The 21,024-nt window shown below is 42.0% G+C and overlaps 1 protein-coding gene across 2 annotated transcripts; it reads left to right on the top strand.

The window, feature by feature from the left end:
- The first annotated feature begins 4,851 nt into the window (after positions 1-4,851).
- LOC106589894 (G-protein coupled receptor family C group 5 member C) lies at positions 4,852-17,640 on the top strand. 2 transcript variants are annotated; one of them, XM_014180308.2, is made up of 5 exons: positions 4,852-5,182; positions 8,884-9,961; positions 15,224-15,324; positions 15,563-15,682; positions 16,350-17,640. In XM_014180308.2, the coding sequence occupies exons 2-5, from the start codon at positions 8,899-8,901 to the stop codon at positions 16,380-16,382; spliced, it is 1,317 nt and encodes a 438-aa protein (XP_014035783.1). In that variant the 5' UTR covers positions 4,852-5,182; positions 8,884-8,898; the 3' UTR covers positions 16,383-17,640. The 2 variants fall into 2 exon arrangements, with proteins under 2 accessions (XP_014035783.1, XP_014035782.1); XM_014180307.2 differs by having other exon boundaries at positions 4,853-5,182; positions 15,560-15,682.
- The last annotated feature ends 3,384 nt before the right edge of the window (positions 17,641-21,024 follow it).

Below are 21,024 nucleotides of genomic sequence, written 5' to 3'. Positions count from 1 at the left end.
GTTAGAGCCATCTCTTCTGTTTTAATGGTTAGAGCCATCTCTTCTGTTTTAACGGTTAGAGCCATTTCTTCTGTTTTAATGGTTAGAGCCATTTCTTCTGTTTTAATGGTTAGAGCCATCTCTTCTGTTTTAATGGTTAGAGCCATCTCTTCTGTTTTAATGGTTAGAGCCATCCCCTCTGTTTTAATGGTTAGAGCCATCTCTTCTGTTTTAATGGTTAGAGCCATCCTCTCTGTTTTAATGGTTAGAGCCATCTCCTCTGTTTTAATGGTTAGAGCCATCTCCTCTGTTTTAATGGTTAGAGCCATCCTCTCTGTTTTAATGGTTAGAGCCGTCCCCTCTGTTTTCATGGTTAGAGCCGTCCCCTCTGTTTTAATGGTTAGAGCCATCTCCTCTGTTTGAATGGTTAGAGCCATCTCTTCTGTTTTAATGGTTAGAGCCGTCCCCTCTGTTTTAATGGTTAGAGCCATCTCCTCTGTTTTAATGGTTAGAGCCATCTCCTCTGTTTGAATGGTTAGAGCCATCCTCTCTGTTTTAACGATTAGAGCCATCTCCTCTGTTTTAATGGTTAGCGCCATCTCCTCTGTTTGAATGGATAGAGCCATCCTCTCTGTTTTAACGATTAGAGCCATCTCCTCTGTTTTAATGGTTAGAGCCATCTCCTCTGTTTGAATGGTTAGAGCCGTCTCTGTGTGCAGATGTGTGTCCCTCTATCCTTGCTTGAGTTCCGAGTCACAATGTGACCAGCTAAGACAGGGGCCCAGACTGAGGCAAAGACTTCCTGCAGCTGTATGTCGTCTTACTAGTGACCCTACCCTACTTTCTTTGTGTTACTATGTGTCCATCCTATGACCAGCCCACAGACAGGGGCCTCAGGGTACAGACGCTGATGTTAGCGAACGTTAACTTGAAGACGTTCCCCCACTGTCTTACCAAGCGAGGGGGACGAGAGAGCGTGTAACTGCTGCGACCACGGGGGACATGCAAAGTACGGGGACATCGGGGGTATCACGAGGGATCATGGGAGAAAACAGTTTAGAGTTTAGACGTTAACGCGCTGGTGAGATATCAGGGCAGGCTCTGATTAGGATCTTAACGAATGACACATCTTTGGTGATGATTACTATGCCCCTTTATGGAGGAGAAGGGGAGAGAGGAAGAGGAGGGAGGAGAGAGGAGAGAGAAAGAAAAGCAAAGGGAGGAGTGACATGGAAGAGGAAAGGTGCATCCCAAAATGGCACCCTATCCCCTATATAATGCACCACATTTGACTAGAGCCCTCTGGTCCCTGGTCAAAGGTAGTATATCACATAGGGAACAGGGTGCCATTTTGAAACACAGCTTAAGTGTTCCCCCTGATGCCAAACGTCTGCCTGTCTGCCTGCCTGCCTGCTTATCACCTGTCATGTGTTCTGTACCTGCTCAGAGCTCAGACACCTGTCTGTCTGCCTGCCTGCTTATCACCTGTCATGTGTTCTGTACCTGCTCAGAGCTCAGACACCTGTCTGTCTGCCTGCCTGCTTATCACCTGTCATGTGTTCTGTACCTGCTCAGAGCTCAGACACCTGTCTGGGCCAGCTGCCGTACACCCCACCCCCCGTCAGTGAGACCTGGGCCTGGTTTACGAAATGTACCTTAAGGCGCCTCGTAAAACAGCTACGTGCGTTTATAGATGTTTTTTTGCTTTCCCGCGTCACTTTATACACCGAAGATCTCCGCTAAACATAAAATAACATGGTTTATATGTCTCTCTGTGACTGCCAATAACCTCAAAACACAGTCGACTACAAATACAAAGTTGCCAATGTCTTTGCAATTGATACAAACAAGCAACATATAAAAAAGATGTTTGAAATGAAAACCGAGATGACTGCATTAAAATATAAACAGTAGACTATAGGCCTATTTCAATCATATTTAAATACATTTCATGTTCAATCAGTTGAGTTCTATTTCGCTACTTGTAGGCTACGGTCAGTAATTTGTCTCAATATATTTATTGTGTAGCCTAATGTTTGCACAAAGATGTGCCAAATCGGTGACTTAGTGCATTTTTAATTGGGTAAGCATTAGAATAAGCCACTACAATATTTGCAGCCGTAAGTGATAATATCTCTCTAGGTGCTGATCTGTCCTCAGTATTGTGAAATAATGATAATATTAAGGTAAGATTTGCATGGAGAAAGCTGATCGGAGAGCATGATATTATGTTATTACACGTTATTACATGTTATTACATGCTGTTATGTTATTACATGTTTTTATATGCTATTATGTTATTACATGTTATTACATGCTGTTATGTTATTACATGTTTTTATATGCTATTATGTTATTACATGTTATTACATGCTGTTGTGTTATTACATGTTATTACACGTTATTACATGTTATTACATGCTGTTGTGTTATTACACGTTATTACGTGTTATTACATGTTATTATATTATTTCAAGTCTGTAGCTAACCTGACTCTGGGGTTCCATCCCACCCTTTTCCCACAGGGCTCTGGTCAAAAGTAGTGCACCATGTAGTACACAGCCATTTAGGACGCAACCTGGGTCTTCCCACTATCATTATAACCAGCAGGGGATGTCACATAGCCGACAGGCAGGTACAAACTAGTGTTCCATTTAAAGTGACCTGTGATTCCATGTCTATGTACATAGGGCAGCAGCCTCTAAGGTGCAGGGTTGAGTAACCAGGTGGTAGCAGGTTACTCGAGTAGTTATGTCAACACTCACAGGTATAAATTCAATTTCACATGATAGCCAACTATAGACACCAGCTATGGAAGTCAAATAGAAAACCAAGAGTTCCCTTAAAAAAAAGGCAAGATTGAAATCAATAAAGGGCATTTCAATTGACTACTAAAGGTTGACTACAACTCTATGTCCATTGGTGTCTGTCACCAGTCCTGCCCATTTGTGACATACATAAACTTACTGTAGGCTTACCTGTCCCACAACTGACATCAGGTATTGCCAGGTGGTGTATTTTTGGATGAAATGACCTTGTCACATGGGCAACAGCAACAACAACCACACGAGGAAAGAAACCAGAATCAAAATGATATTCTTCTATTTGTCTTTCAGCAGCCACATGTAGTGTTTCATTGTGGTGTGAATTGGTGGATAGAGCGTGGAGACAAGGCAGAATATCAGTCAACAGATGTTTTAAAAACTTGTTTTTCACACATCAGGATGGGAGAGGTGTTTTTAGAACAATCGAACGGCAATAATAAAGTCGACACTTGACTGTTTAGATGTGAGACCAAACTAATGGTATTATCACAATCAAAAGTCAACGGGTGAAAAAAAAGCCAATAGCCTTCCATGTGTGATAAGTTAACTAGTAGCCTTCCATGTGTGACATGTTAACTAGTAGCCTTCCATGTGTGACAAGTTAACTAGTAGCCTTCCATGTGTGATAAGTTAACTAGTAGCCTTCCATGTGTGACATGTTAACTAGTAGCCTTCCATGTGTGATAAGTTAACTAGTAGCCTTCCATGTGTGATAAGTTAACTAGTAGCCTTCCATGTGTGACACGTTAACTAGTAGCCTTCCACGTGTGACACGTTAACTAGTGGCCTTCCATGTGTGACACATTAACTAGTAGCCTTCCATGTGTGATAAGTTAATTAGTAGCCTTTCATGTGTGACACATTAACTAGTGGCCTTCCATGTGTGACACATTAACTAGTAGCCTTCCATGTGTGACACGTTAACTAGTAGCCTTCCACGTGTGACACGTTAACTAGTGGCCTTCCATGTGTGACACGTTAACTAGTGGCCTTCCATGTGTGACACGTTAACTAGTAGGCTTCCACGTGTGACACGTTAACTAGTAGCCTTCCATGTGTGACACGTTAACTAGTAGCCTTCCATGTGACACGTTAACTAGTAGCCTTCCATGTGACACGTTAACTAGTAGCCTTCCATGTGACACGTTAACTAGTAGCCTTCCATGTGACACGTTAACTAGTAGCCTTCCATGTGACACGTTAACTAGTAGCCTTCCATGTGACACGTTAACTAGTAGCCTTCCATGTGACACGTTAACTAGTAGCCTTCCATGTGACACGTTAACTAGTAGCCTTCCATGTGTCATGTTAACTAGTAGCCTTCCATGTGACACGTTAACTAGTAGCCTTCCATGTGACACGTTAACTAGTAGCCTTCCATGTGACACGTTAACTAGTAGCCTTCCATGTGACACGTTAACTAGTAGCCTTCCATGTGACACGTTAACTAGTAGCCTTCCATGTGTCATGTTAACTAGTAGCCTTCCATGTGACATGTTAACTAGTAGCCTGGTATGCGCTGCACTGCCACCAGGTGTCTCCTCATTCCTCCTCTGATGAAATACATATTTCTCTCTAATAGTGTGTGCAGATGCACAGCTAGGCTACTGACACATTGGGGGTGTCTATATATTTCATCATAGGCTATACATGATCTGAGGAGAGGCACGAATATATCGACTACTTCGTGTACAATGGTCTATTTCTAGTCTTGATGACCCAATGGCAAAGATACAGTATGTTCGACTCACCTCGGTGGACATAGAGCGCACGAGAGGCGCGCACAACCTGTGAGCTACTTCCTGTGCGAACTATTTAATTATTCGAACTAGACACCTTTCATCCCTGTTTAATTAAAAAGACAAAAAGTGACTTGTATTATTCAATTTATAGTAACACTAACTGATCTCCCACTCTACCCTGTTAGTAGGATATTCATCAAAATAGTGTGTGTGTGCGCGCGAGAGAGAGAGAAGGTGTGTGTGTGTGTGTGTGTGTGTGTGTGTGTGTGTGTGCGAGAAAGAGAGAGAGAGCGAGAGAGAGAAGGCAGTCGCTATCCAGGGACCAATCGCTCCTCTGTCCACATCACAGCCACAGGACTTCAGCACTAGTCGCCTAGTTTTGTGAGATCCAACCCTGACTTCAATATTTCAACATTTTACTAAAGCAGTGAGTGCAGTGTCATTAGGGCTAATTAAAAACAACTAGAAACGGAATATACACGACATTTTCAAAGAGCTATTACCTTTTAACCCACTGGATAGGCTACCTGGAGACGATGTTGAGCGCGTTTTCTATCGTTGTGGTTTAGAACAGGTGAACGAATAGCGACATTATCAAAGACCACCAAGAACAAAACACTGGTCAGACACCCGAAGGTAAGGTCCTCAGATTAATATCATGGTGAAAAGAGGTAGTGGGGGTACAGCGACTACGCACGGTCTAATAGTGACACTCAAAATACGTAGACTAGGACTTTTTGAAAAGTGTTCCCAAAAATATAAATATGCAATAGTTGGTTAAAAGCCTATAATTGAGCCTCAGGGATCCGCTTATCTGTTTTAGCAACGCTATTTACACACTAGCGTTGCTAGGAATCAGCTTGCAAAAAAAACGGAATAGTCTGCCAGAAACTAAATACAATTCTATTTCAATTTACTCTGCCGATTCTGTAGGGCTGGGTCCTTATACAGGAAGGGAATTGAGAAAAAACATGTAATAAAACATAAATTAAAGCTGCAATATTTAACTTTTTGGGTGACCCCACCATATTCACATAGAAATGTGAGTTATAAATCTGTCATTCGGTAGATCTGTTCTATGTGCACTATTTCTGTGCTTCACATTCTTAAGTTTCATTTTTGGGTAATTTACTTATGGTTTAATTGGTTTGAAAGAGTGATATTCTCAGGAGGGATTTGTCAGAGCTTCCCGTTCTATCTTTCTGAGTTTTCTCTGGTTTTGTGTAGAACCACCTGCAACTGGATGCAGACATTTATAAGATACATTTTACCCCGAATCGAGAACGAAGACGGTATCCCCACATTAAGAACCCCTGGGTTAACAAATCCATGGGCTTTTGTTTGGTTACTGCATGCCACCGAGACCTTGGCTTTCTCTTTTAGTCTCTGTGTGTGTGTATCCCTATGCTTATGTACGTGTTTATATGTGTGATAAGATCTCAACAATTGGCTCTCCATACTTCCTCCCGCCACAAACAACTGACTACCTGTTTTGCTACTTACTCCCTAGTCCCCAACACAAACTTAGTTACATTATTGGCAGAATTGCCAAGAAAATTATTTTACATGAGGGTTATTGAATTAAGGCACATGGAAATACAGAAGTATGTCTCTCTTACGGCTGAGCAGTGGCTTCATGGCAGGAAACTGAACAGCATTCGCCACCAAAACAACACCATCTAGGGAGGAGGTGAGGGCCCTGGGAGAGTGGTGCCAGGAAAATAACCTCTCTCTCAACGTCAACAAAACAAAGGAGCTGATCGTGGACTTCAGGAAAGAGCAGAGGGAGCACACCCCTATCCACATCGACGGGACCACAGTGAAGGTGGAAAGCTTCAAGTTCCTCAGCTTACACATCACTGATGATCTGAAATTATTCACCACCACACACAGTGAGGTGAAGAAGATGCAACAGCGCCTCTTCAACCTCAGCGGGCTAGAGAAATTTGGCTTGGCCCCTAAAACCCTCACAAACTTTTACAGATGCGCCATTGAGAGCATCCTGTCGGGCTGTATCACCGCCTGGTACAGCAACTGCACCACCCGTAACCACAGGGATCTCCAGAGGATGGTGCGGTCTGCCCAATGCATCATCAGGGGCAAACTACCTGCCCTCCAGGACACCTACAGCACCCAATGTCACAGGAAGGCAAAAAAGATAATCAAGGACATCAACCACCTGAGCCACTGCCTGTTCACCCCGCTATCATCCAGAAGGCGAGGTCAGTACAGGTTCATTAAAGCTGGGACCGAGAGACTGAAAAACAGCTTCTATCTCAAGGCCATCAGACTGTTAAATAGCCATCACTAGCCGGCTTCCACTCGGTTACACAACCCTGCACCTTAGAGGCTGCTGCCCAATGTACATAGACTTGGAATTACTGGCCACTTTAACCTCTACATGATCGGTGTCCCCCCCTCGCGGGACAGTTGAGCTAACGTAGGCTAATGTGATTAGCATGAGGTTGTAAATAACAAGAACATTTCCCAGGACATAGACATATCTGATATGGGCAGAAAGCTTAAATCCTTGTTAATATAACTGCACTGTACAATATACAGTAGCTGTTACAGTGAAATAATACCATGCTATTGTTTGAGGAGAGTGCACAGTTATGAACTTGAAAATGTATCAATAATTTCACATTTCCTCAAACTTCAAAGTGTTTCCTTTCAAATGGTATCAAGAACATGCATATCCTTGCTTCAGGTCCTGATCTACAGGCCATTAGATTTGGTATGTCATTTTAGGCTAAATTTGGGGGAAAAAGGGTCCGATCCTTTTTAACATCCTTCTTCAACCTGTCCCCTCCACTTCGTCTACACTGATTGAAGTGGATTTAACAAGTGTCATCAATTAGGTGATCATAACTTTCACCTGGATTCACCTGGTCAGTCTATGTCATGGAAAGAGCACGTGTTCTTAATGTGCCATGAGCCTTTTTAAAGCTTCAATTTTAAGACCAAGATTTGCCCTTGTGATGAGTTTGTCAAACTCACCTAAACAACCTCCAACCTTTTTGAAAATAAGCATCCCTACAGTAGCCCCAGACTTGTTTGAATGCTGTGCCATTTCTCTCTGTCCCCGTCAAATTACATTACACTGAGCAGACATTTTCTAACCAAATAGATCAAATCACATTTTATTGGTCACATACAACATATTTAGCAGATGGTATTGCGCGTGTAGCGAAATGCTTGTGTTCCTAGCTCCAACAGTGCAGTAGTATCTAAAAACAATTCACAACAATATACACAAATCTAAAAGTAAATAATGCAATTAAGAAATATAGAAATTATTAGATCGAGCAATGTCGGAGTGGCATTGACTGAAATACAGTAGAATAGAAAACAGTATATTCATATGAGATGAGTAAAGTGGTGTGTAAACATTATTTAAACATTATTAAAGTGACTAGTGTCCCCTTATTAAGCCTTGAGCCATGGATTGTGTATGTGTGAATGGGCAAGACCAAAGATTTAAGTGCCTTTGAACGGGGTACTGTAGTAGATGCCAGGCACACAGGTTTGAGTGTGTCAGGAACTGCAACGCTGCTGGGTTTTTCACCCTCAACAGTTTCCCGTGTGTATCAAGAATGGTCCACCACCCAAAGGACATTCAGCCAACTTGACACAACTGCGGGAATCATTTGAGTCAACACGGGCCAGCATCCCTATGGAACGCTTTCCACACCTCGTAGAGTCCATGCCCTGATGAATTGAGGCTGTTCTAAGGGTAAAAGAAGGCTGGTGGGTGCAACTCAATATTAAGAAGGTGTTCTGAATGTTTTGTACACTGTGTGTATAGTATGTGTGGTGTCTTGTGAGTGAATTTATATGGTGAGTGTGTGTGTGCTGTACTATACTGTATCCTCTGACCGTAAAAGAGTGTCTCAACTGACATTCCTAAGTGTTAACATGCTCACACAGTGGACTCACTCTATGTTTGTTTTAAACTCTTATCAATGATTCTCGAAAAGGGCTTGGATAAATGCCAGCTTCAGAAATACCATCAGTTTTTGTGTTTGCTGACTTATTGATACTTTCTAAGGCTCTGGTATTTTTACATAGAAAATAACATCTAAGCCATTTTAAACAGAAATCAAATCTTTCCATCTGTTGTTTGTGTGAAGTGGGTATACGCGGTTACATCCTGATTACAGTATGATTTTATTTGTTTGCTCTTGACTCATGTCTTGACTCATGTTTACCTGCTTGGGTGTATCAAGAGTGACTCTTTAATGTATGACAACGTCACTGGTTTCTCACTTCTCCCTCTTAAGAACCTTCTCATATGCCAACCTACTCAGTATCTCCTTCTATCTCTGTGTGAACAGGTGCTGCTCAACTCCATGGACCACACACTCCAGAGACTTCATCTCCTAGTCCCGACCGCCATCACTCTCTGGTCTTTCCCCGTCTCGATGGCCGCCAGTGTGACCCCAAATGGGTGTGGCTCCGAAGTAGGCTCCCTTTACTACAGCCTGTGTGACCTCAGTGCCGTATGGGGCATCGTGCTGGAGGCGTTGGCGGCAGGCGGCGTGCTGGTCTCCATCATCCTCCTCATCGTCGTCCTGGCCAGCCTGCCCTTCATCACAGACAAGAATAGGATGCGCTCCGTGGGCCTCCATGTCTGCTTCCTGATCAGTACCCTGGGCCTCTTCTGCCTCACCTTCTCCTTCATCGTAGGGAAAAACTTTGCCACCTGTGCTTCGCGACGCTTCCTCTTCGGGGTGCTGTTCGCCGGGTGCTTCGCGTGTCTTCTCATGCAGTGTTTGAAGCTGAACCTCCTGGCCCACAGGGGAGGTGGCGTGCCCCGGGCCTCGGTGCTGTGTCTGGGAGCCCTGGGACTCTGGCTGGTGGAGGTGGTCATCAATACGGAGTGGCTGATCATCACTGTGGTTCGACATCCTCTCATGGTACTCAACACTACAGGGATAGCTCTTGGCACAGCCACAGACGTGCCCTGTAACATCACCAACCGGGACTTTGTCATGGCGCTGATCTACGTACTGAATCTTCTCCTAGCTGTCGTAGTAGCTTCCTTACCTACCCTGTGTGGGAAACACAAGCAGTGGCGCCAGGAGGGAGCCTTCATCCTCGTCACGGGTCTCCTCTCTGTGTTCATCTGGGTGGCCTGGATCACCATGTACGTCTGGGGGAACCTGAGGACCGACGGATCCAGCTGGGATGACCCTACCCTGGCCATCGCCCTGGTCAGCAACGCCTGGGTGTTCCTGATCCTCTACACCACCCCAGAGATATGCTCTCTGACCAGGGAAGAGGAGGGGGGCGCGCCAGGCTTCAGAGAGGACCTGAGCAGAGGTGTTGGCTATGAGAATATCCTGAGGGAGCAAGGAGCCCAGAGCATGTTTATGGAGAACAAGGCTTTCTCTATGGATGAGCCCAACTTTGGTATGTAGCCACACACACACACACACACACACACACACACTCCTGGTGACCAACATAAATGACTTGGCTTCACTAATAAATACACTTCACTAGTTGACAGGATGTTTTCTCCACTTGCTAGCACTTTACATACAGTTAATATATCTAATATATCTAATATATCTGGCACATTACATACAGTTAATATATCTACTATATCTAATATATCTGGCACATTACATACAGTTAATATATCTAATATATCTAATATATCTGGGACATTACATACAGTTAATATATCTAATATATCTGGGACATTACATACAGTTAATATATCTAATATATCTAATATATCTGGGACATTACATACACTTAATATATCTAATATATCTGGCACATCACATACAGTTAATATATCTAATATATCTGGCACATTACATACAGTTAATATATCTACTATATCTAATATATCTGGCACATCACATACAGTTAATATATCTAATATATCTAATATATCTGGGACATTACATACAGTTAATATATCTAATATATCTAATATATCTGGGACATCACATACAGTTAATATATCTAATATATCTAATATATCTGGCACATCACATACAGTTAATATATCTAATATATCTGGCACATTACATACAGTTAATATATCTAATATATCTAATATATCTGGGACATCACATACAGTTAATATATCTAATATATCTGGGACATTACATACAGTTAATATATCTAATATATCTAATATATCTGGCACATTACATACAGTTAATATATCTAATATATCTAATATATCTGGCACATCACATACAGTTAATATATCTAATATATCTAATATATCTGGCACATTACATACAGTTAATATATCTAATATATCTAATATATCTAATATATCTGGGACATTACATACAGTTAATATATCTAATATATTTGGCACATTACATACAGTTAATATATCTAATATATCTGGGACATCACATACAGTTAATATATCTAATATATCTGGGACATTACATACAGTTAATATATCTAATATATCTAATATATCTGGGACATCACATACAGTTAATATATCTAATATATCTAATATATCTGGGACATTACATACAGTTAATATATCTAATATATCTAATATATCTGGGACATTACATACAGTTAATATATCTAATATATCTAATATATCTGGGACATTACATACAGTTAATATATCTAATATAACTAATATAACTAATAGATCTAACATATCAAATATATCTAACACATCTAATATATCTGATATATCTAATATATCTAACATATCAAATATATCTAACACATCTAATATATCTGATATATCAAATATATCTAACATATCAAATATATCTAACACATCTAATATATCTGATATATCTAATATATCTTACACATCTAATATATCTGATATATCTAATATATCTAACATATCAAATACGTCTAACACATCTAATATATCTAATATATCTAATATATCTAACATCTAACATATCTGACACATTCCTGTGGCTCAGTTGGTAGAGCATGGTGTTTGCAACGCCAGGGTTGTGGTTTCGATTCCCACGGGGGGCCAGTACAAAAAAAAAATGCATGAAATGAAATGTATGCATTCACTACTGTAAGTCGCTCTGGATAAGAGTGTCTGCTAAATGACTAAAATGTAAAATATATCTAACACATCTAATATCTCTAACATCTAATAATAGCTAACATATCTAACACACATAACCATTAGAAATGGGAGGTTCAGGAGGGTATGGGGCTTGTCAGCAGGTTCAGGAGGGTATGGGGCTTGTCAACAGGTTCAGGAGGGTATGGGGCTTGTCAGCAGGTTCAGGAGGGTATGGGGCTTGACAGCAGGTTCAGGAGGGTATGGGGCTTGTCAGCAGGTTCAGGAGGGTATGGGGCTTGTCAGCAGGTTCAGGAGGGTATGGGGCTTGTCAGCAGGTTCAGGAGGGTATGGGGCTTGACAGCAGGTTCAGGAGGGTATGGGGCTTGTCAGCAGGTTCAGGAGGGTATGGGGCTTGACAGCAGGTTCAGGAGGGTATGGGGCTTGTCAGCAGGTTCAGGAGGGTATGGGGCTTGACAGCAGGTTCAGGAGGGTATGGGGCTTGACAGCAGGTTCAGGAGGGTATGGGGCTTGACAGCAGGTTCAGGAGGGTATGGGGCTTGACAGCAGGTTCAGGAGGGTATGGGGCTTGTCAGCAGGTTCAGGAGGGTATGGGGCTTGACAGCAGGTTCAGGAGGGTATGGGGCTTGTCAGCAGGTTCAGGAGGGTATGGGGCTTGACAGCAGGTTCAGGAGGGTATGGGGCTTGACAGCAGGTTCAGGAGGGTATGGGGCTTGTCAGCAGGTTCAGGAGGGTATGGGGCTTGACAGCAGGTTCAGGAGGGTATGGGGCTTGTCAACAGGTTCAGGAGGGTATGGGGCTTGTCAGCAGGTTCAGGAGGGTATGGGGCTTGACAGCAGGTTCAGGAGGGTATGGGGCTTGACAGCAGGTTCAGGAGGGTATGGGGCTTGTCAGCAGGTTCAGGAGGGTATGGGGCTTGACAGCAGGTTCAGGAGGGTATGGGGCTTGTCAGCAGGTTCAGGAGGGTATGGGGCTTGACAGCAGGTTCAGGAGGGTATGGGGCTTGACAGCAGGTTCAGGAGGGTATGGGGCTTGTCAGCAGGTTCAGGAGGGTATGGGGCTTGACAGCAGGTTCAGGAGGGTATGGGGCTTGACAGCAGGTTCAGGAGGGTATGGGGCTTGTCAGCAGGTTCAGGAGGGTATGGGGCTTGTCAGCAGGTTCAGGAGGGTATGGGGCTTGTCAGCAGGTTCAGGAGGGTATGGGGCTTGTCAGCAGGTTCAGGAGGATAAATAAGATTTATTTGTTCATATTCCAATGTACATTATTTTCAATGACCCTGAGTCTGAAATAAAATATCTTCGAAAACAGTAAGTTGAAAAGAAACTGCGAGATGGATAAGAAAAACCCACATCCAGTATACAGTACAATCTGCATACTTTAAAGAATTTGATATGCTGATGTGGTTTTAATCCTTTTGGTGACCAGAATCTGATCTCGCAGGCTGCAGCAGCGCCAGACAGGACACTGTGTGTCTCCTCACCTCTCTCCTCTACCTCTATCTCTTTGATGCTGCTCCACCTGCCCTCGGCCTGCCCTGACCTCATCTCATCACAACCAAATGGCACCCTGTTTCCTATATAGGGCACTACTTTTGACCAAAGGCACTGGTCAAAAGTAGTGCACTTTATAGGGAATAGGGTGCAGTTTGGGATGCGAGCCAATGGTTTAGGTCAGAGTGGGAGGGAGTGATAATAGCACATGTTAATGCGGATGGCGCCTTATGAGTTAGCAGCTCTGTCCTGACTGAGGTTAACCTACTGTATGTCCTGGTCTGTTGAGATCAGCACCAGGTGACTAGTCTCTAGACGGACAGCTTAGATTTGATTTGACTTTTCCTCCCACAATGTACCAATGTTCCAGCATGTTGCCCAAGGTCTGGGATTTCCCAGAACACATCAATACAGTAATAGAACATAGAGGGACATACAGTGTTTAGTCAGTTTATGCTGAGTGGAGAATCAGGTTTGATAAAAAATAAAAGGAACAGAAATATAATGAGCCCTCTGCTATGTTTCCCCTGACACACCAGTTGTCATATCAAACTAATAATGAAGTGAGAACAGAGAATGTTTTGACAAAAAGAACCCTTCCATATTTGGTGATTTTTATATTCATATTTAACTATTTGTAAATATTAACGTGAAATTATGTTTGTTTTAAAACGAATCAACCTTTTCTGGGAGAGACTGAGAACGAAGGAGGATATCCTTCGTGATGAGAGAGAGCTATGAAACCAGAAAAAGTCATTGTCTTTGTTTATCCTGAGGACTTATTTAAACATTAACTAACCAAATCCTTTCTCCCACACGTACATTCCATTCCCACCGATCTACCAGGTGACTCAGTGGGATTTAGTAATTACACCTTTTTTTAGAACAGTGACCTAACCAGTGTACCATGCATACATAAACACTGACACATACACACACAAACACACACTCATCAGCTTGCCCCAACATCGCTGTTTGTGTTTGCGTTACCGTGCTGTCTCAATAGCAAACAAGGTGTGGCAACAGTGTCATGGTAGGCAGATATTTCACAGGGAGGACCAGGCATTTCCACCTGGGGCAAAACAAAAATGTCTCTCACATTAACCAAGCATTATCCATCCTAGCTTTATAAAGGATGTACTGTCTCTCACATTAGCCAAGCATTATCCATCCTACCTTTATAGAGGATGTACTGTCTCTCACATTAGCCAAGCATTATCCATCCTACCTTTATAGAGGATGTACTGTCTCTCAGCATTATCCATCCTACCTTTATAGAGGATGCACTGTCTCTCACATTAGCCAAGCATTATCCATCCTACCTTAATAAAGGATGTACTGTCTCTCACATTAGCCAAGCATTATCCATCCTACCTTTATAGAGGATGCACATTTGACTGCACAGTGGAGATAATAGACGTATCGCCTGCATCTGTTGTTTATGATCTTGCCGTGGTGGCTGAATAGAACAAGCTACTATGACTGGTTGCTTGGGAACACTGAATACCCAGAGGATACTGCTTGAATGCGCCCGTGGATGTCTGACTACGTGGATTTGATTGAGATTTAGGATTTGAAAACGTGATGATATAAAGAAAGTATCCATTGTCCCGACATATACACTGAGTGAGTGCGAAACATTAGCAACACCTTCCTAATATTGAGTTGCACCCCTTTTGCCCTCAGAACAGCCTCAGTTCGTCGGGTCATGGACTCTACACGTGTCGAAAGCGTTCCACAGGGATGCTGGCCCATGTTGACCCAAATGCTTCCCACGGTTTTGTCAAGTTGGCTGGACGTCCTTTGGGGGGGTGGGTCATTCTTGATACACACGGGAAACTGTTGAGTGTGAAAACCATACCCCGTTCAAAGGCACTTACATCTTTAGTCTTGTCCATTCACCCTCTGAATGGCACACACACACAATCCATGTCTCACTTGTCTCAAGGCTTAAACATCCTTCTACAACCTGTCTCTTCCCCTTCATCTACGCTGATTTGAAGTGGATTTAACAAGTGTCATCAATAAGGGATCATTGCTTTCACCTGGATTCACCTGTGTCAGTCTATGTCATTGAAAGACACTCAGTGTGTGATTGGGATCTAAAGTTGTCTTGTTATTTTACCTCGCAGGTCCCAAAGTTGTGTCTCCATACAGCGGCTATAGTGGTCAGATCCACCGTTCTGTCTACCAGCCCACTGAGCTGGCTCTCATCAGCAGGGGAATGGGGAATGTGAGTACTGGCCGTCAATTGTTTGTCCATGCACACGCACGCACACGCACGCACGCGCACGCACGCACGCACACACACACACACTGCCACAGATTGTTGTCGTTGTGTTTTTCTATTATTTCATTAAAAGAAAGAGGTATCTTTATTCATATCCATTGTGTTTAAATATTCTTCCATTCTCTTCTGTATGGATCATGATGAGCATGTTGTGTTCCTTGTGTATCTCTGGTTGCAGCAGGAAATGTCTCACATCCCCCGAGCCTCCACCAACAACAGCTCCGTGGCCCACAGCGGGGGCAGTATCCTGTCAGTACGCACCGACGAGACAGCAAACGCAGAGACGCAGCAGGGCCACAGTGTAGGTGGAGATAGAAAGACCCTGGGATGCGTTCCAAAAATGGCACCCTATTCCCTTTGTAGTGCACTACTTTTGACCAGAGCCCTGGACAAAAGTAGTGCACTAAATAGGGAATAGGGTGCCATTTTGGGACTCGGCCCCACTGTCCTCTGACATATTCTCCTCACCTCTCTCTGTCCATTCTCCTCTTCTCCTCTGAGAATGGTGGAAAATACAGTCCTCGTCTCACTCTCTTAGCATGGGGGGTATTTTGGCTACAAAGGTGGATACTGTTTACAGTAAACACACACAATCACAATGCATTCCTTCTCGGTCTACGTTTCACCTTGACAAGCCTGTCACCTAAGTTTCTTCCTGGTCTTGTACTGTCGTCTTGTCTTATTGGACGGTTTCTATCTCTACATTCCTAGGAAATATGTTGTTGTTTTTTGTCCATCCATCTGTTTCTCTTATTGCTTTGGATCAGTCGTCTCTTTCGCTTCATTCGTCCTGTGGGTTTCTGACTTTTTTCCGGTGTTAACGGCCTTTCCTTTGACCTTCTTTCAGCTCCGTTTTTTTTTCTCACACGCATATTGCGTTAGCGCTGTCATTACACTATGCCTATTTATATGACATTAGGTCTATATGGTTTTTTTAATAATATCTCTCCATCTTTTTCTGTTTTCAGGGGAATGGACTGCAGAAGATATCCCAGTGGTGAACACAGACTACTTTACACCTCCTCAAGACATTTTTATTGATACAGTTTCCTCATGTTGACTCTATTTTGCTGTTGTCCATTGCATCCTTGATATGAGCTGGTTTTAACGGGACCCATCATAATGAGGCCTACCTGAACTCTGACCTATCAGCCTATCAGACTCCAGAGGTGATGTTTAGGTGAATGACACAAACAGTTTGCCCTTTGTAAAAAAAAAAAACTAAAGATGGACAGTCCTGTGTATGACATAACCCTCGATCGATAGATGGACTGTGCCTACAGGTCTGTCTGTCCCTGTTCCAGTCCCTGTTCCAGTCCCTGCCCATCTGTCTGTCTGACAGAAGTCAAAGCAACCCACAGAGTGGAGAGCAGGCCCATGGCGTTGAGAGAGAACAATACCTTTTGCAGAGGTCACCTCTGACTATGAGCTGAGCTCTCCGCTGGACACACTGTGACAGATGAAATGTGAGCATGCTAACAGCATGGAATGCTACTCTCACTCTCTCTTAGCATGTGGGGGTGTATTTAGGCTACAAAGATAGATATATATATATATACACACACACTCACTCACTCACAATAGTGACATACACAGTAGTCACGTGGAAGTGCAGCCAACAACAGGATCAGTCAAACGAGGGGGCAACTGATGTAGTGGGATAAACCTGTCATCCCAGTGTTCTCAGAAGACGACCCCTTAACAGTGGAACATTCCATACCTGGTTCCATGGAATCTTGGAAAATGACTCTTCTGTCACGGGGGATACCTACCTAACACTAATGCACTCAGTTCTAGGTTTAGCATACAGAAAGCTTGCACTATCGAGCTTTCGATTGAAGTAAGTGTCGATATTATTATGTCAATGTTTAGTGCCTGGCTTGTGAATGGGTATCACTTTCAGAAAGTTCAAATTGCTATTTCAATTTGTAGCTAAAGGTTGTTGAATGACTTAATGTTAATGCCATGCTAATGAATGGCTTCTCACTACATATGTAACGAAGCACTTGTTGTATGAATTGTTGTATGAATTTGGAAATATGATATTTAAAACATAGCTATTTACAGTAATTACTTTTCTTGTAATCAGTTTTGAGCCAACGCCTGTAATTGCAATCCTGAATGTTCAATCTAATATGAAGTTGTAAAGTAACAGTGAGTGAATTGATTGGTTGAACATACTCTATCAACAGCAATCAATGGCTGTTATGGAATGGAGAAAAAAAGAACATCTAAATAAACATTTAATGGTGAAGTACATACAGTCCAGAGAATCTGTCATAATAAATCAATAGTATACCTAATACTGTTAATACCTAATACTGTTAATACCTAATATTGTTATTTACACTAATACTGTTATTTACCCTAATACTGTTAATACCTAATACTGTTAATACCTAATACTGTTAATACCTAATACTGTTAATACCTAATATTGTTATTTACACTAATACTGTTATTTACCCTAATACTGTTAATACCTAATACTGTTAATACCTAATACTGTTAATACCTAATACTGTTATTTACACTAATACTGTTATTTACACTAATACTGTTAATACCTAATACTGTTATTTACACTAATACTCTTAATACCTAATACTGTTATTTACCCTAATACTGTTATTTACCCTAATACTGTTAATACCTAATACTGTTAATACCTAATATTGTTATTTACACTAATACTGTTATTTACACTAATACTGTTAATACCTAATACTGTTATTTACCCTAATACTGTTATTTACCCTAATACTGTTAATACCTAATACTGTTATTTACACTAATACTGTTAATACCTAATACTGGTATTTACCCTAATACTGTTATTTACCCTAATACTGTTATTTACCCTAATACTGGTATACTGTTATAACCCAAATCAGATAACACATAATATAACATAATATATAACACATTTATATTATAGTATATTATAGTTGTTAGTTACGGTGTGTGGCGTGCAAATGAGAAGTAATGGGAAATGGGACAGCAAGGCTGTGACCCAGGCCTGTAAGTTCACTGGTCTGTTGCCACTGTGTGAAGAAAGATACAGTGCATTCAGAAAGTATTCAGACCCCTTGACTTTTTCCACATTTTGTTACGTTACAGCCTTATTCTAAAATTAATTGAAGTGTTTTTTTCCCCTCAAACTACACACAATACCACATAATGACAAAGCAAAAACAGATTTTACAAGCTACAAGCTTGCCACACCTGTATTTGGGGATTTTCTCCCATTCTTCTCTGCATATCCTCTCAAGCTCTGTCAGTTTGGCCGAGCAGCCAGCTCTAGGAAGAGTCTTGGGTGTTTGAAACTTCTTCTATTTAAGAATGATGGAGGCCACTGTGTTCTTGGGTACCTTCAATGCTGCAGAAATGTTTTGGTCCCCTCTCCCCACATCTGTGCCTTGACACAGTCCTGTCTTGGAGCTCCACAGACAATTCCTTCAACCTCATGGCTTGGTTTTTATTCTGACATGCACTGTCAACTGTGGGACCTTATACAGACAGGTGTGTGCCTTTCCAAATCCTGTCCAATCAATTTAATTTACCACAGGTGGACTCCAACCAAGTTGTAGAAACATCTCAAGGATGATCAATGGAAACAGGATGCACCGGAGCTCAATTTCAAGTCTCATAGCAAAGGGTCTGAATAAGGGACTGTAAATAAGGTATCTTTTTTTAAATATATATATATACATTTGCAAAAATATCTAAAACCTGTTATTACTTTTTCATTGTGGGGTATTGTGTATAGATTGCTGAGTTTTTTATTTTATTTAATCAAATTTAGAATAAGGCTGTATCGTAACAAAATATGGAAAAAGTCAAGGGGTCTGAATACTTTCCGAAAACACTGTATATGCTAGTCTCCCTATGCAGATGGGTTGCCTCTCATGTTAACAATGTCACAACATACTGTTGCCCTAGGTATGGGATTAACCAGACTAGATACAGGTACAGTATCTGCCAAAATAAAAGGAAACCCCAACATAAAGCGTCTTAATAGGGTGTTGGGTCACCACGAGCCAGAACAGCTTCAATGCACCTGGCATATATTCTACAAGTGTCTGGAAATCTATTGGACGGATGTGACACCATTCATCCACAACAAATTCCATAATTTGGTGTTTTGTGGATGGTGGTGGAAAACACTGTCTCTTAAGCCACTTCAGAATCTCCCATAAGTGTTCAATTCGGTTGAGATCTGGTGACTGAGACGGCCATGGTATATGGTTTACATCGTTGTCATGCTCATCAAAACCATTCAGTGACCACTCGTGCACTGTGAATGGGGCATTGTCATCCTGGAAGAGAACACTCCCATCTGGATAGAAATGATTCACCATAGATTAAAGGCGATCACTCAGACTGACTGTGTATTTATTGGCATTTACCTTGCCTTCTAAGGGGTTGAATGGACCTAAACCATACCAGGAAAACACACCCCACACTATAACAGCCGTCAGAACACTAACTCATCATTTCCATAGCCACCTGTGATAAGGGCCTCTGTGGAACTCCCCTCAGGGTCTCTGCTTCAGACTGAGTATGACTTCTAAATGGCCCCCTATTCCCTATATAGTGCACTTCTTTTGACCAGAGTCTTCATGTGCTAGAAGGCTCCAACATCAGGTCAGTTAAGGCATAACAGAGAGAGAGTCCAAAATAAACACGACCTGTTTTTTTAAGTTATGTTTAAAGGGAGAGTGGTATAGTGAGATTGCTAAAAGGATGTAGGGCAGTGTGTTGCGTTCACAGCCAAGAATGTGCTTTTGTTTGTAAGAGAGCCGGCCTCTGTTGACTTTCGCTCCCCTCATTTGTTTTGCCTGTAATTTTACTAAACCATAAATCTCCCATGAAGAGTCGGTGTGTATTTGAATAGAACAGATAAGTTCCTATACTGCACAGTCAGTGAGTTGCTAGTCTCTTGTTATAGACTGTTAATATTATCGAGTAGCTGGGACAGCGGCATGGGAAATGTGGTTATGTTAGGTTAGGTTGTTGTGGAAAAGGATAACACAAAAGGTCATTTTGGGAGAAGGTCATTTCTGCAACATTATTTTCCAGGTGTGTATTACCGATACCCAGACGGTCTGATCGACCGGTGAAGAGAGAGAATTGGAAAAGCAGTCGTGGTTATTTTCATACTAGCGTGTCATTACATAATGTACAGTACCGTACGTGGTCATAGCAATGTGTCAGTTAAACTGACTGGTATTAGATGGATGGAACGATACCAGTCATCAAAGGGGATGGAAATAATTCATCTAGGTTTGTATAATCCTTTTTCTGCCTTTGATATGAAAGATACCATACATCTATCCATAGTTCTCTCCCTGGTTGTATTATGACAACATAAGAGCCGCCTAAAGTAAGACAGGATATAGTAAAATACTGGTTTAAGGTCCAGAATATCCACTTGTGTGTTGATATACAACAACAACAAAAAGGTTCTGAAGGGGTTCTCTGTAGGGTTCTACCAAGAACCATTTTCATCTGAAAAACCTTTTTGGAAAACGAGGGTTCTTTAAAAGGCAAAGGGTTCTACCTAGAATCTTTAACATCCTAAGAACCCTTTTTTGGAAAGAATGGGTTCTTTGATAATTCTTTGGAAGGCAAGAAGTGTTC

Source organism: Salmo salar, chromosome ssa28 (genome assembly GCF_905237065.1).
Source record: "Salmo salar chromosome ssa28, Ssal_v3.1, whole genome shotgun sequence".
Taxonomy (NCBI): Eukaryota; Metazoa; Chordata; class Actinopteri; order Salmoniformes; family Salmonidae; genus Salmo; species Salmo salar.
Note: the sequence above shows the minus strand (reverse complement) of the source record. Positions and strands in the feature narration are given on the sequence as shown.